We start from the raw sequence: 17,418 nt of genomic DNA, 5'->3' as shown, positions 1-17,418 counted from the left end.
CTCTGTGATAATGCTGCACTTTCTGTCAATCAACATCCACAGAAATCAACCACAAAAAACAGCAGAGTTATGCAAAATAATCCTTGGATAATATAAAATAAGCTCTCAAAACATGAAAAATAGCTGGAATGATACTGTCACAACAACATGTTTGTATGTTATATTTCTGACTTTAAAACAACAACAAAAAATATTGTATTTTCTGTTAAAAATGGCAGAGAAATATAATAGACTGCAACCTCAAATGACACCAATATCATCTCTTATTACCAGCATCTGTATGTCTTACACTTTATCTTTAAACCCTCTGCTCCTTTTGTCCCATTCTAGCCTGCATATTTGTCATCTAAAAGTGTTGATCTGTAATGCTTCGGCTTCTCTCCTTCATAACCAACACACTCCATCATCATCATCCCCCGCAGCTCACTCTGCCCTGATCTCTTTCTTGTGCCTCCACTTACATTCTATCTCTTTCTCATAGGCCTGACTTTATGCTGGGTGCTTAGGTGTAAACCAACATTCTTCTTTCTACCTCCCTGTGTACCACTGCTCTCTGGTATGGGTAATCAATCAAGGCGTGATTTGTAAGGGGGAATTATAAACTTTGTGCTTATTACCCTTGTCATCCTTGAAGTATTTGTTACGTTCCTTCTCTGACAGTAGGAGAAATTGTGGTCCAGTAACAGTTGAAATGAGTAACCATCCAGCTATGCATGATAATTTTAAATGGTGAAGAGGCTGCCTTGTCCAAAAATAACTCATAGCACCTTTCGGTGAAGTTTATATGGAATTTGTGATTCCACAAATGCTGTTTCATTCCTCATTTTGAACTTCTGCACATTCTCACTGAGCCTACTGGTGATGGTAATTAAAGTCTGTGAAGGTTCACTGCTTAGGGCTTATGGTGGATGTTGGAGCTGGGCCAGACTGTACTTTGTGGTTGTATGGCTACTTGCCAGTCTGAAATTGACTTATATTGGCTAAATTAATGTTCTGCAAAGATGGCATTTTCCTTTACAGCTGTTTTAGTGCCAGTGTACATTCTGTCTATTAATGGAGTGGACATTTTAAAATAAAATTATGTCACTGTTTTCTCATTACGCTTGGCAGTGCTAATGTGTGAGCGGTATTTAACGAGTTACAGTAGAAACTGGAAATCAGGGTGTAATCATTAATCGCCGCATGATAGGGATTATTATTTTTCCTGAAAATGAGACATTTTCTCTCCCAGGAACAGAAGAAGTATCCTGGGAATCCTGGGAAATGCACTTGTTTTTAAGCTATAACTTCAAAACTACAGCAGCTACAGTGGTGGTGGTGGTATTGATAATTATTGATGCAGAAGAACGCTATTTATGTTAATCAACATTAGAATGAATATAATATAAACAGTGCATGCAGCTTGAATCTCACTTTAGTTTCAAGGTTGAAATGCCCAGTCCATTGCTTGTGATCTGTCACTGTCTGAACAGAAGTGATATTTTATGATTCTTCATATTATAAACTTACATAATTTGTTGAAGCAGGTAGTTTGGTATTTTTAAAGTCTTTTTAATTTTAAGATGAGACAGATTCCGTGTTCTGTTTGTGTTCAGAGGCTGCTGAAGGCTCTCACAGAGTTTGCCGCAATGTGAGACATAGTCGGCCTAATGAAGTCAGTGATTACTCCAATTTAAAAAGCAAAGCTATAAAAATACTCTTACTCACTAGGTGTGAGATTTTGGTTGGATTCTCTGGGAGGTTATGGCCGTCTTCATTCATGCTGCGCATTTGGCCAGACTGCTGAATGTGAGTCCGTCATATTCTGCTCATCTCCAGTATTTTGCCTACAAGTGTTTTGGATGAATTATGAATCCAGTGTTCCTGCACGTTTTAGGCTTTCACTTGAAATTTTGTCTGAGATTCCAAATGTGGCAACAAACCCTTTGTTGAACCTCAGTCTGACGCACTTGATCCCTTGTTCAGCAAGCACAGCACGTACTTTGCATCTTCATCGTTCAATCTTTTTAAGTATTTCCATGCAAATCTGGTGACAGGCATTGTGTTGTGTTAGCTTAATTTAGTTAAGTTAGTGTACTAACTGTATTGACAGTCAGAAGTGTTTAAATTCATACCGCTTTGAACTTATCAACCAATTAAAATGTTAAGTGTATTCACTGTTTTAAGAAAGTAAAGGGAGCCTACATATTTTCTAAATATATTCCCACATTTTATAAATGTTTTAAACATATTTTTCCTGATTTCTTATTATTATATTTCCTGGGAATCAGGATGTAGGATTAAACCCTATTGCACAAGCAGAGTAACCAAAAAAGAGCCACGTTTTTATCCTGGCACTCAAACAACAATGAACATGTTGCATCATTGTTATTCAAAACTTGAGCTTATGTCGGTGTGAATAAATATGCTATATAAGACTTGACAACAGCCATCTTTGAGGTAGACACTGTGTCATCAAGGCTTGTTGAGAAAGAATAATACTCCTCTCAAGGCTGTGATGATGAGCATTTTCAGACTTAAAAGGTAACCAAGGAGTTTTTGTTAACTGCCTAAGAGCTTGTGGTTATTTTCATCTTTCTTTATCTTTTATTCTTTTGCTGTTTTTCTCATCTTTGCTGCATCATTGTCTCTCACAGGCAGCAATGTGCTTTGTCTGAAATGTAGCTTTATTGGCAGTGTTGTCCCCTTTCGGTGCAAACACACGTGCACGCATTAACTCTTTTAATCTGACACTTTACAGTACAGATTGGATGACATTCATGTATCCAACTTAAAACATACCACCTTAGACCATTTGTATATTCTTTCTCTTTACATTGTCCTCTTGGCTCTCACTCTCATTATCCGACTCAGATGCGCTGGTTGCTTACAGCCTAATGAGCCTGACACCCAGCTTGCTTTCCCAACATTTGTCAGAGTGAAACATCTGCTTGTTTGGTGTAAGTAGATGCAGAAGAATGAGTCTGTGCTTTTGCAGTTGATCAATAATTATGTCTACAGAGTGGTGGCTGGAGATTATGATGGTTATTGTGATGTTAGTTGCCACATTCAGCTCCTTTTTCTTGTCCTTGCTTTGTACAGCCAGCAGTTTTCTGTGTTTTTAGGACAGATGAAGTGAAACTCTCTCAGAAAAGAAAAATGTTTAAATTACTTTTGTGGCAGCAGGCAGTCCAAATGAATGGGGGACAACATTTTGTGGTCATGAGCTAGCGGTAAAAAAGTCTAATTGCACTGCAACACCCAGTACCTATAGGGCTTCACTCAATACTGTGCCCACATCTCCTGTGACTCTAGTGTCCTCAATTCACTGGGATCCCACAGCAAGACTATGGGTGGGAGCTGCAAAACAGAAAATGATGGTAAATGTTACCGGAGTTTGAAAGAGAATAAGGGACAATAAACTTAAAAATGCAAAGGCACAAACAGGGCACATTGTGGTGAATTAAGCTCATGTCTACTAATGATCAATGAAGTAAAAAAGAATCATTATTCTATTATTCTTTTATTATTCTAATTATTACCTGTCGCAGGAGTCACGTGCACTCAGTCTGCTGTTATCCAAACCGAAGTTATAATTACACTGACACCATCCTGTTTGATTTTGTATTTCCAATTGTAATTTATTCATATTGCTTAACAATTTGGGTTGTAATGATACATCAGTCTGGATTGATATATATCGATTGATTGTTCAGTGATCCAATATTATTGATGCAAAGTGAAAATATCGATGTACATCATCATCTTTAACATACAACTTTCTTTTAAAAATCACTTGGCATGTCTGAATCTGAAAGATTTAAGTTTGTTTAAGGATGAATGTGTTAAATGGTTGATACTGATCATAGCCCCCTGAATTAAATAGAATCAAAATCATATCATGGCAGACTGTGCGATATCTGCAAATGTTGTGTCATCGATTTAATAATGTATCGTGATGAAACTTGTGATTTACACTACTAGTAATGATATCACCATTAATATAAATTAACTATTACCACTACAGTCAGTTGTAGTGGCTGTATCTTCACATGCAGGCCGAGGCAAGTCACTGTCCAGGGGAACCTCCCCCATAGTTAGGCCTGACAGTGCAGCATCACTTATTATGGCATGTAATTCTGTCGTCATTCTCTGTGATGGAGGCTTCCTCTTGACCCCCTCCTCCCATTGCAGTCATCGATCGCCTTGCCGAGGCAAGACTTTTTTTTTTTTTAATAAAGCCATTTGAAAAGCCATTATCATTTCCATTTCTCAAGTGACAAATTCATAACTTTAGATGATGATATTTAATAACAAGTGAAAGAGTAATTGTGGAATTTTTCCTTTAAGGCATAGTGCTCTGATAAGGACTCATTTCATGACCATACGGCTCAGGGTGTTTCATATGAGATGAAAGGTGCCGCACGTCACCAGGGATGGAGGTAGATAGCTGTGCTACCATGACATACACGTCACAAATGTCTCTACCTTTATTGCTTCATTAAGGGCACTTTCCACAGCAAACTGAGCTGCTTTCAGAGATGTGAATCATGGAAAAATTGAGACAAAATTGTCTATTTTCACTTGGACTTGAACGCTCGAGTTCTCATAGTAGGCAGCTATGCTCATTTTCCTTCAGCCATCTTGTGTAACTAACATAATGTGTGCAAATAATTCAAGATATTAAGAACAGCTTGTGTCTCCAAGAAGCTTGATTCCCAATTTCCCTGCTGTTTGCCTTTTCACAGACCAACACTGGCAGATGTCAGTATTGTCCTGACATGATAGTTTTCAAACATTGTGTTTGGCTTTCTCCGCAGACCGCTATGGACCAGCTGCACATGCACTTCACCCAGGCCATCCACAACACGGTGTTCCAAGTGGTGCTGGGATATGTGGAGCTGTGTGCCGGCAACGCTGATACCAAGTTCCAGAAGATGCAGTACAAGGACCTGTGCACGGTAACAAGCTTGGCCAATTTATTCCACCAGTATTCATCCATTCTGTCTCTAATTGAACAGCTTTTTCGCGGTAAAAGTTTCAGTTCTGTTTGTTAGATGTGAAATTCGAAGATGAACCGCTTCTGTAGTCAGCAAAGTGTTGAAAGGACTTTGACACACTCTCACACTCTCGCACTGTGTTCCTCACATTACCCCTCTGCACTCTCAGAAATAAGAGCTCCGAAAGGGTTCTTTCTCAAGAGCTGAGGTTCTACCCAAAGCCATTTTGCTTCCGAAGCACCATTTTTTGTAGAAAGGATTTGTCAGGGGTTCTTTGTAAGAGTAGAAGGTTCCATTTTCAGAGTTCTTTCCAAAGAGTTCCAAAGGATTGTTGAAGAACATTGAAGAACTCTTTCCTCAAGGGTTCTTTTTCACATAATATGAAAGGGTTATCAGTAAAATCCCCTGGGTGGGTTCTAGATTAAACCCCTGGAATATAAAAAGGTTCTTAATAGAATAGAATCTCCCAGTGTTTTCTAAATAAAACCTTTGGAACATTAAAATATTCTTGTAGAACTCCCTGAGCATGTGCTTCAAAAAACCCTTGGAATATAAAAATGGTTCTTAGTTGAACCCCTTGAATTGTTCTAGATAAAACTAAATGTTCTTGGTAGAACCCCTTCAGTATGTTCTATAGAAAACCCCTGGGATATTCAAAAGTCTTGATAGAGCCCCCTGGGAGGCTTTTTGTTGGCACCCATAGAAGGTGTAAAGGTTCTGAATAGAACCCCAACAGAGAGTTGTGGATGGAACTATTACACTGTAGAACGGTTTTCTGTAGAACGTCTCATAGGGGGTTCTGGAGGAAACCTTTCACAGATGGTTATAAGTATATCCCTTTAAGTTGAGTTCTAGGTAAAACTTTTTTGAAAGGGCTCCAAATGAAACCTTTATAAAAGGCTTTAACAAGAACCATAAAGAGTTCTACAATGGGTACAAACTGAAGAATCCTTTAGGGATCTAGTTAGCACTTTTTGTTCTAAGAGTGTAGCTTTCTTATTGCCTTGTAGCCAAGTGAAAAATGCCTTATTTCTCGACAAATGATTCTACAGATCCTCCATAATAGAGTGAAATGAAGGAGAGGGAAGCGTGGAGAAAGTGATTGAGGGAAAGAGAAAGTATATTGTAGCCCTTCACTACAAGATAATTAATCTTGCTCACAATACAGAACCAGTGCACTGCAGCAGCAGCAGCACTCTCTTACTAGGCTCTCCATACTGGCCATCACGCCCCAGTTCCCTCTTTGTCTTTTTCTTTCCCCTCTAGATCAAAATAAATCACATTTGCATAGCCAGCAAGCCATAACTCATTCAATGCTTCATGAACTTGCTGGGAGTGAGTTTTCTTATCCCAGGGGCTGTGTTAAAGTCTGACCTACAGTGTGGAGGGGTATATGGAGGTAAAGGTTATCACTGCCTGATCACAGGGTACAGTTTGTTTCCTTACAGGCACTCCCGATATGTCAGCTGTCATAGTTTTGACGCTCCCAGACGTTCTACCTCCTTGTTTGGCCTTGCTATTTGACTGCACAGCATTGCCTACTGTGCTCATATCTACAATGCCCTGTCCTTTACCTCTTGCCTTTGTGTTCTCTCTCCTCCTACTTACCCTAGTGGGTAGTGGCCTGGAAGGAATAATATTCAACTTATAAAGGCTGGGGGTTCAAGGTGTCATTTGACTGGACCTGGGTTTTCATCCAGAGGGTTCAATGGTATCCCGCATTCAGGCTCGATGGTGTGATGTTTCAGGAATGAATGTAAAGTTTGCTATATCAGTTCCTCTGTCAATTTAAACTCAGTTTGTTTTGAGTTTCTTCCAAGATAGAATAGAATATGTTTGGTGGGATTTCAAAAATGTTCAATTTGCTTTCTTCACCTGTGGCCAAGATGGGCTTTTAGCACAGTGTTGTATCACTGGTAACATATGGTGCATTGGATTCCCTAACAGAACAAGACTGAGGATGAGACGAAGTGATGCTGATGAGATGTTAATTATTTGTCTGTGATGATCTGAAGAAGAGTTGTCTGTTGTGGGGTGAGAGCTTATTTACAAGGAAGATTATCCTGTTCACTCGACCAGTGGCTGCTGTTAGATGTGATGTACTCTACTGCACTCCTTTTACCGGAGTGCACAGTGGTTAATAATACACTAGAGATATACTGTATTATATCATTCCTGCCAGTAATGCCAGTTTTTCACCAATCCAATACAGTATGAGCATAACCTTACTGCATGACCTGTCAAGTTATCAGTGCCAGCACTATATCACCCACCTTATTTATATTGTGTTACACTACAATTCAAAAGTTAATCACCTGCCACAAAAGCTTGATTTGAGGCTGTCAGATTGCTTTGACTATCAGGTTACTATTATACTATACAACTATATTCTTGAATGGTCTCTCATGATTTTAGACTGTATAAAGTCCTCTGTACAAACAGAGAAAACAATGCTGTAGGATGTTTGACCAGACGGTTTAAAGATCCTTCTAAGCAACTGTTAAATAAGAATATAAGAAATCACACTGGGCAAAAAAATTTGTTAGCTTGGCATCAATATTTCAACAGCAGCAGGGTCCTGTCAAGCACACAATAATGTTTATAACAAGCTGGAATAAACAGTTGCATTGTTTTAATAAAGCTATTCTAAAACATAGAAATAGAGGATTAGTCTATGCTTAGCACCACTGGAATTGGAACATGCTATGAACTCACAAGTCACAGTTTAAACATATTCAATCAAACTACTGAGTAGACTGCAAAAGTAGCCTGATATCAGCCTGAATACACAAGTCATTACACTTCATTTCCATAATTGAAGGCTCAGGCAACTGCAGAGGCACCGTTGTGGTTCAGTAATAATGATCTCAGATCACATTTCTGGACTGGTAAAGAAATTCAAAATCGAAGGGTATTTGAGGGAAAATGGTTACAACAATGTTCTCCCCTGTCATGCAGCACTGACCAAATGGAAGTTTTAATAATTCAATTATTCTTCATCCTGGGCCAAATTTATTTGAAATGTAAATAATACATTTGGTGTCTGGATACCACAGTTTTTATCCATGTTAAAACAGCCTATATTGAAGGAAAGAAGAAAAGCATCCAAAGTATCCCATGAAAAGTATCCCTAAGAATGACCACTGTTAATATCTAATACATTCTGATTTCTTCGTTATACGTCTTTATATGAGATTGTCAGAGAGTAGTCCACTTCAATCAAAACTTGAGATTGATTGATGGTGGGGGAAAAAAAAAACTCACAGTAACATTTTCCATATAGAATTTGTGCATGTTTTTTATCTGTCATCTTAAATGAATTTCTAAAGATAAGATAAGGCACAGCTCCCCAGAAATTGAATGTTTCAGATTCTTTCTGCTTTAAGGCTATTTGTTTCAGAACATATTCTGCCTTCTGTCCTTCTGCAGGTTTTTGTAGGATAATTATAGGACTACTTTCATATTTCATATTTCCATCTGTCACATTCTTTTGTGTTGTTTCTGCAATATATTTTATATTCAGTGAAACATAACATTCTTTCCTTAAACTGAAGTGCCATTAATTTCTGTCCACTTACTTGTTCTTTCCTTTGAACCTAATTATTGGACTTACTGGAAATCGGTGTCGTGGCTCACCTGAAATACTGTGTTTGTGGAAGTGCACAGTAGTTGGAGACACATCCTAATGTTTACCTGTGCTTGATAGATACCCTGTCAGCACGCCGTGTTGCCGTGATGATCCTGCTTATACCACAAATACACACATACACACAGACTGTACAAACACTCTTACCAACTTTAGATCGATGGGATGTGTCATTACACTCTTGGCCATGTGATCATGATAGATAGGGCAGCACATACACACACAGTCACGCACTCAAATTAAGAGATATGTGAACACCCACGCACTTCATTTGTGTGGCTGACAGCATTTTCAGCCTGTCCACAGAGACTTTAGTGGGGAGATAAAGTGTTTTGCTTACTTTTGCTCTTTACCGTAGATTATTTTATTTCAGGCACTTATGTCCATGCTTTTAAAATGTCAAAAGGAGAACTAGCCAAAGTACCCAGAAATAAATGTTTAGCTTATTCACACACACTCATAACTGAGGTGGTTTTTAGAGGAGCTGAATATTTGAAGATGGGCTTGGACTTTCTGAGATTTCTGAGTATTTGAAATGTCCTTCACTGTCCCTCTCTGAGGTTGTTTGTGATTTTGTAGCGTACAGGTACTCATTGACTGGCTTCTAAGTTCTCTCTGACTAGTATAAAAATATACCTGGAACAAGTTCTGAGTTGAATTGTAAGACCAGCTGCAAAAATATGAAATCAGTTACGCAGAGCTGCCTGCTCTTTTAACAGATTACAGACTACTGATTTGCTCTTGTGCACCAAACAAGAGTTCAGTGTTGGTTTCTAGTTGAAAACAGGTTTATAAATGGTCTGAATGACCTGTTTCACCCTCTTTTCAACCACCTATATTGTAATTACAATATAGATTGAAAGAGAGACATATTGAACGCACTTCATTACAGTCATATTTCACTGGAAGGTGAAATTTGGTCCATACAAGGACATAATTTCAACACCTTTAATATTTCATATAAACTGTCACAAATATGAGCTGTGCCTCCAACACAAAGCTCCCAGGACATCATAATGGGAGAGGTTCTTCGTGTAAAATGTAAAAAGAAATTGTGCTTATTGCTGTAACCTAACACATTGGTATGTGCACCAGGATGTACTGTAAAGAGGAGGGAAGATATTGAAATGGCCAGCAAGATGTGATGGATGAGCAGCTTAAATACAAGACTTTCATCAAGGCAACTGGAATTCAGGTCCTTTGCATGGCATCCAATTCTGAATGTCTTTTTGCCTGTGACAGTAGTCATTTTTTCATTGGAAAAATGCGCGTTGGAAGCCATCGAACCCTCAGCTGCTCCAGTGGAACCACTCAGCAGAGAGCGTGTTCATGTTGGGTTCTGTATCAATGGGAAACTTTGTGTTTGTAATGAAGAGCAAACTTATTCGGCTGCTTTTCCCCTGATAAATAAAGGTTAAGAAAATGTTAAAGCCACATTAGACCCTCTGAACTTACCTCTTGGTTATGCAACTTAAAATTCAAGGGAAATGGGAGCACTCTGAAAGGTCAATTCTGATTGTGAAAGGGTCTATTAATTTTACATCAACATCTCATCATTATTGGTCAGCCTCACTCCTTATCAATCCCCGATCTGTCTGACTTTTCTCCTGATGGAAATAGGATGGTTCACATCCAGAGTCAGGTTCTGATAAGAGAAGGGGTGAATGTAAAGTCTGGACTATATACTGTACTCCGAGCCAACATTTCTTGTTCATACTGTATATACCACAGTAGTTATTGTAATGATGTTCATCCAGCCAACTGGGAGCACCTAATGAGAATACACTAACATAAGTATTTTGTCGCCACTGGAAGGTGTTGGTAGTGGGGCTTTAGCTTTTGAATGTTGTTTGTACTGGTGTTCTGCGAAGCCATTAGCTCTACTGATGACAGAAAAATCACCCCCAAAATATCAAACAACTGCTCATCAGTAACCCATGATCCATCCCATTCTCTGTTGTGCAGTGTCTCATTATTTTGAAGTAGGCTGACCTTTAGTTCAGTTGTATATTTTAAGGATGTACCATTTTGCGAGGCTGTGGAGTAGATGGATACACTGTTTGCTTCTCATGTTAAACAGTGCCCTGATCCAAGGCTTGCTTTTTGTGTTAACTGCGGCTGCAGAAAGCTTCATTAAGAAAATAAAACTAATTTACTGTCAAACGTTGTGCATCTTATCATCCCAGCTCTTGTGGGTGGAAAATTGTATTATTCTGCCACAGCAGTGATAGACATCTAAAGACTGTGTTTCAAGGGAATCTGTAGTTTGAATAGCAACAAAAACTTCTTTCTCTCAATCCCATGGAGAATTAGTCAGAGTTGATGACAAAGTTGACATGCAGTGAACCTTGTTGTTGCTCAAGTTTCTTTGATGACATGTTTAAGTACAAAATGAAAAAGGGAGCAGATTATCGAATACATTCCTGTGTGAAATCTCAATCTTGTACCTAATTCAACTAGATTTAAATCTAATTAAAATTCTTTCCACAGCTGCTTGTACAGTTTTAATGATAAAAAGGAAATATTAATATTAATTTAATTATCAAAAGCATTTCATATATATGTTAGTATTTTTACTTTAAAAAGTTTAAAGACGTTGATTATGATACATTGCATCAGTAAGCTGTTTGAGTCTTTCCTGAACGACTGAACTGTTCATTTTCATTACTCCATAAAGGTGTGCCACAGGGTTCTGTATTTGATCCTTTACTCTTTACATTATCCATAAGAAATGAGATGATTCACTTTTATGCAGATGATACCATTATATATATATCATATCACCTGCTATTGTTGAGGCCTTTATTAACTTACAGACTGATTTTATGCCATCAAAAATGCTATAATGCTATATCTTGTAACTCCTTTGCTTATAAAGACAAATCATCTCCGGTTTAGTACATTAAATCAGGAGGACTAGAGTATTGGCACTATTTATGGTCACAGAGATTTTTCTAACTGTCCCTGACTGCCTATAAGTGTTGTATATGTTGGCTCAAAGTTAAATCAGACTCTCTTAACAGACTTGTGCACTAAGTTGTGTTTGAGAGTGTATGTAAGGCTTCCCTCTTGAGCAGAGTGTACTGTACTTTGCTTCTTTGCTGGCACAGCAGGTCTACAGATTGCTGACTATGTTTTTGATCTCTTGCAGGTTAATCTGTTTGTTTATTCTTTTTTAAAAGGAGGGGGAGCATGGCTGTCAATTCCTAAAGAAAGTGAATCAGCTAAATCAAGGGTACCTGTACTCTCTTCCACATCTCTCTTGTAAAATGTGTGGCATTGTGGCATTTCTTTTCATGCATACTCCTACACACATCCACACATACACAGTGGCAAAAAATAGACTCAGCGATTTGTCTTTTCAAAACCTCCCTGACACAGCTTGGCATATGTTATGTGCATAATGATGGGTAACCGTCTTCAGAACACCAAATGGCTGCTCCAAAATAGATCCCGAGCCTGTCTCTGTGGAATTCTCATCACTGCACTTGTTGAGACGGCTGTGTCTAGCGAGGTGGAGGGCTGGTGCCGACAAAAGAGTCGCATTAGCTGAGATAGTTAAGGTAGCTGAGGTTACTTCTTCTTATCGAACCCACTGAAGATTTTAACCCACGCACTCACACCTCTTACCCCCATATAGTCTCCCTTCACGCCAGTTGCCTGGCAACATGTTGTTGTGAGGAGAACATGGAATGTCGAGTGTGAACCTTGTTTTTTCACAACTGGTTCATTAAACTTACTTATGACCAGAAATGCTGGAGCCTGGTTGTAACTGCAGCTATGTTTATGTCCATTTATTTATTTATTAATTTATTTCAGGATGGTCTCCTAAGTACTGGTGCTGAATTATTTTCTTTGTTTGTGTTCCATTCTTGTGAACGCGATATCTCATGAACACTTTGACGGAATGTCTTTAACCTTGGCACAAACGTCCACTTGGACTCCAGAGTAAACCGATTAGATTGAAATAGTTAAAGGTCAAAGGTCACTGTGACCTCACGTCCATCTCACTCATGTGAATGTGATATTTCAGGGATGCTTGGTGGGAATTTCTTCAAATTTGGTACAAACATCCACTTGGACTAAAGGATCAACTGCTTAGATTTTGGTAACAGTGCTGGAGAGCTACTTACATGAAACAAGTTATATGTACTTAAATTATGTAATAAATGTAATTGTAATCCATTATAGTTACTGAGAAAAATATGTATTAAATTACAGTTACTAATCAAAAGTTTAGTGGGTGCATTCTTCTAGTTACTATTATTATTAGCATTATATAATGGCTGTGTCTCTTGTGGATGCACACAAAGTAGCAGTAGCAGTTTGATTAATTAAACAATTTAAGTTGTTGAAGTGTAATTATCTAGCAGCCCAGTGTAAAGATTGATATTGTTTGTTCAGGCATTAGAACATAGAGCAATATACAGTATAGTCACACATAATAAATTGTTCAGCCCTATGCTGAACCAACTGAAAGCAAAATAAAGATTATCTGCAAAATGTGCTCCAACTGTCTTACCTCATGGCTGGCTGATGCTTTGTTCTGTGGTTTGTGGTGTTCATGGCTAAAACAGTTTTTGTACTCCATGTCAGTTAGGCATTGCTATTGTAGTCAACACAGCTCACGAAAGACGACATATTTGTGTGTAATTTTGGAGCTCAATGACTCCTCTTTGTGCACACCTGACTGCACATCCCGCAGTTAGCTGTGGTCCCATAGACAAAAAACAAAATCTAGAGAATGAAAAAAAGCTTTGCTAAAAAAATTCCACTAATTAATTCAGTGTACTATTCACCACTGTGAGCAGTTGGCTGTGGGCTTAGCAGTGTCGAGGTTTGTTGTTGAAATGTTAATTTAGAGATGAGTTGGTACTATGTTTGCTCACAAAAACATCCTCAGTAAGAGAACAGTGATTAATGTCCATTGCAGCAAAGGTATTATGAACCTCTCGACTCTGAGTGCAGGTAAAACAAATTTGAATGAGGATCTAGTGCATTAGTAAGAGCATAATTGACTGTCATTATTGGAGGTTTTTCAGGGCATGTTGTTTTAATATGCTGTTGTGAACAGATTGTTAAAAGTCTGATGTGTATTAAACAATGAAATGTGTATGAAAGCATCGCCTTATTTCCAATAATCTGTGGTTTGAGCAGGGTTCCCACAGTCATGGAAAACCTGGAAATGTGATGGAATTCCAAAATGCAGTTTTCCAAGTCTGGAAAACTAAAATCCTTCCTGTTTAATACAATATAGTCATGACAACTTCTTTATATTAGTATTTTACTTTTTTGCACTATTAATTTTTGGAGCTAGAAGTCTTTGATTACCTGTTAAACTTTAGTCTTCAGTTTAGTGATGTTGCATTTCTGAACAGTGGCTGCGAAATTAATATTTCACTCTTGCAACACATCCCTAAAAGTTCTTGAAAGAAGTGGATTCATGCCTATTGTGCAGCCTAGTTCCTTTGAGTAACAACTCTGTCATTGACATCTTTTGAGATAGATCTCGCTACTAACCTACAGTTGTGACTCTTCTTCAAGTGCCTCACTAAAAAGAGATTCTCTGTTGAGCGATTGTCCTGGCAGGTCGTGGTTTGTTACTCAGGGCCGGAGCAAAAAGCTATTAGAGGGTGTTGTTACTTTGCCCATGTTAGTTTTTGCACAGTTTGGGGTCTTTACTGCTGTGGTTTGTTTTCTGTCTCAGCAGCCATCAGTGTGTCAAGCTTGTGGTGTGTAATTTAAGATGCTTTTGTGAAAAATAGCAGGGGTCTTCAAGCACTTACTCATTATCGTGGCTAAAACAAAGTATAGCACGTCTGCTGTCGACAGCGCTGTTTCATCTGGCAGTGATTTATTTGTTTCTGAACATGTTAACAGGACTCTGTTGGCAAGTTTTGCTGCAGAGTATTGAACTGTGTCAGTGGTTACTATTGTGCCAGCTGCACCTTTCTTAGATTGGCCAAGTTTTAATTCGTCACAAGTATTTTTCCAGGCTGACTGGCCTACTAAGAGCTCAGAATCAGATGTGCTCATATGTGCATTTTCCTTGGAGTACTTTATATTTTACATTTATAGCTGTCTTGTTTTAGTTTTAGAGCCATTGTGATATTTCACGAATCTCAATGCCCTGAATTCATGGATTAAGTCAGGTCAACATTATGTTAGCCCATGGACCCCTTAGCTTAGTGGTTCCCAAACTGGGGGGCAAGCCCCACTGGGGGGTGCAGAGCCTCTGCAGTGGGGATGTGGATGACCAGGGGAGAAATATAGAGTGATACTAAATTGAATGAATATGATTTATGGAAGGGAAATAAACAATCAAGACTTTGCTGATGCCATCCTGACCATTATTTCACTAAAATTCAATCTGAATTCTTTTTTTATCAGTTGCTTCCCCAACTTTTATTAATGATTGCTAAGAATTATGGGGAGGGCATGAACTTTTGTCAGAGAGATGGAGCAGGGCTCCCCTCCTGCTTATATTTTATTGAATATTTTTGGGTCTTCTCTTGTTTGAACTAGCTAATGTTAGGTGCGTTAGCCTCACACTTTGCACGGTGGTCTCTGAGGTGGACGTATGTCAGAGTCTCTTGCTCATGAAGTTATAAAGCAATTCTCTGTTGCTCATAAGAGTGGCCAGTTTGCCAGTATTTTTCAATTATATGTTGCTAACTAGTTCACTGTTATGATAGGTGCCACACAGTGATTTAGTAGGTTAGCTGGTTCACATGATCAGCCTTTTGTCAGTGTTGTTAGAATTAAATGCTTTGTTTGTTTTTTACAAGCAGGCTGATTTATTTTTGCTAATAATATTTTATATTTTATATATAATATGTTGAATTCATGTTAATGCATATTTTCAGACATATTTGAATTTTTTGAAGAAAATAAGCTTAGCTCAAACAATAACTTGCAGTACTTCTGAGGACCCCTTAAGGGTCATGGACGCCCTAATGAAGACCCAGGGATCAAGTCATACTGTCAGATGTATAGGTTTGTAGATAATCTGTTTATCATAAAAGAGATGTAGGTCAGCATTAGAATCCTTTTAAAAGACATCACTACCTGAGCCCTGATACTGGCGGAATTATCATTGATATATTCTTTTCACTTTAAAATGAATACGTAATACGCCCATGTACTGTACGTAATGTCTCATAATGTACAGAAATAATAAGTTCCCATCTTATGAGAGCAGTGTGTCATTTCAGGCCTTGGCTATATGAACATTATATCACTGCTGATGTATTTCTTTCTGATGCAAATTTTATAGCTACAGCACTGGGCTTGTTATACAGGTGCTCTCATCCTTTATTATATCTCATATATGAGAAAATGTATGTATGTGAACTTCACACAAGTGCAGTTACCACGACAACCACAGTATTGGAGTGAACAGTTCTGTATATCCATTTGCATTTTTTTTTTTACAGGACTGCTGAAAAGATAACCTTATTACGGTCTTATTACACTTAAATGCAATTATAACCAATGTGAATCATTTGTGCATGTCACCTTCAAGCTCAGATTGTCATGGTATAGTATAATAGCCTGTTTAATGTGCATGTTGGAGATACTTTTAAGCGTGTGCTCTGTGTATTAATGATACACCATCTTAATTACATCCCATTCTAATCAGTCCTTACATTAATTAGATGAAAGCCTTTCGTTTGGCACAGAAAATAGATGTTTTCTAACATTGTGTCCTTGAGTGATGACTGTAAGCAGGCTTTAATTAGACGTTTCAAAGAGGACAGCTGATTATCTTATTTTGTCTGAATCTCTTGCTGAGTCTTGTAATTCTTATGTTTTTCTTTAAGGTGTATAAAATAAAATATAAATACATAGATTAAAAAAATACAACATATGCTAAGCAATTCGTACAATGTCAAAAAGAGCATCAGTGATCTTATTTTCATCACTTCTCTGTTGGCAGCATATCACCCTGGACAGCTACATTCCCTGCCTGACCGATCTATGCAAGGCTTTGTGGGAGGTGATGCTGAGCTACCACCGCACCATGCAGTGGCATGAGGAGCATGACAAACAGGAAGCCTCAGCCACTCCAGGTAAGACACTGTACCCCCCTGACCTTTTTTCAGAATCTCTCTATATTCAGCTGCACTACTCTCTTTGTTCTGATTTGACAAAATGCCACAAAAAGGTGCACAGTTCCCTGTAAAAGCATCATATCTTTCACATGTCCCACATTGACGGAGCACATGATTTGTACTCTTTCTATCTTAAACAAGTTAGTATTTGGTGCCTCAAAATCTCCATCCTTTTTTTTTCAGTTTACGTTCCTAAAATCTCTCTTTGTCACCTGCTTTCTCTCCCTAGTTTTCATTTAGATTTACTCATAAAACACCAAATCTGCTCTCTATACCCTGAGCTGAAAACGCAAGTCACAGATTCAGTTTACAAAGACGGTGAGAATGGGGTCAGCTTTCTCTGTACTCTCAGGAGTGCCTCTCCTTTCTTCGCTGTTTGATTTCAGCATATAGTAGGTTTATCAGCTTTATAACTCACAGAAAGGAATGACTGAATATTGGTCGGCGTATGAGAAGAGAAGAGAGCATTGAATGTGTGCTCAGGCATCAGTGCAGCACATTGTGTAGTGGTACAGCTGCTGAAGTGGTGCATATTTTTCAGCTTTTACTAAGTTCCCTTAGTAGAGGTCAGTGTAGAGGTCATTGAAAGAGTTAGTAGTGGAATAATCACCTCCACTCTGCAACAATACAAATATTATAGCCCTGTGGTACAATGCTGCAGTGTTTTTTATGTATTTAT

At 38.3% G+C, this 17,418-nt stretch overlaps 1 protein-coding gene across 2 annotated transcripts in view; it reads left to right on the top strand.

Moving 5' to 3' along the window:
* Positions 1-17,418, top strand: part of vps50 (VPS50 EARP/GARPII complex subunit) — a 138,848-nt gene that overhangs the window by 48,360 nt on the left and 73,070 nt on the right. For both annotated transcript variants that reach the window (XM_084739153.1, XM_084739154.1), the window contains exons 12-13: positions 4,800-4,940; positions 16,565-16,697. In XM_084739153.1, the coding sequence (XP_084595279.1) occupies positions 4,800-4,940; positions 16,565-16,697 (274 nt within the window). The remainder of the gene's footprint in view (positions 1-4,799; positions 4,941-16,564; positions 16,698-17,418) is intronic.

This window comes from Lutjanus erythropterus, chromosome 16 (assembly GCF_056507025.1).
Source record: "Lutjanus erythropterus isolate fLutEry1 chromosome 16, fLutEry1.hap2, whole genome shotgun sequence".
NCBI classification, from domain to species: Eukaryota; Metazoa; Chordata; class Actinopteri; order Lutjaniformes; family Lutjanidae; genus Lutjanus; species Lutjanus erythropterus.
Note: the sequence above shows the minus strand (reverse complement) of the source record. Positions and strands in the feature narration are given on the sequence as shown.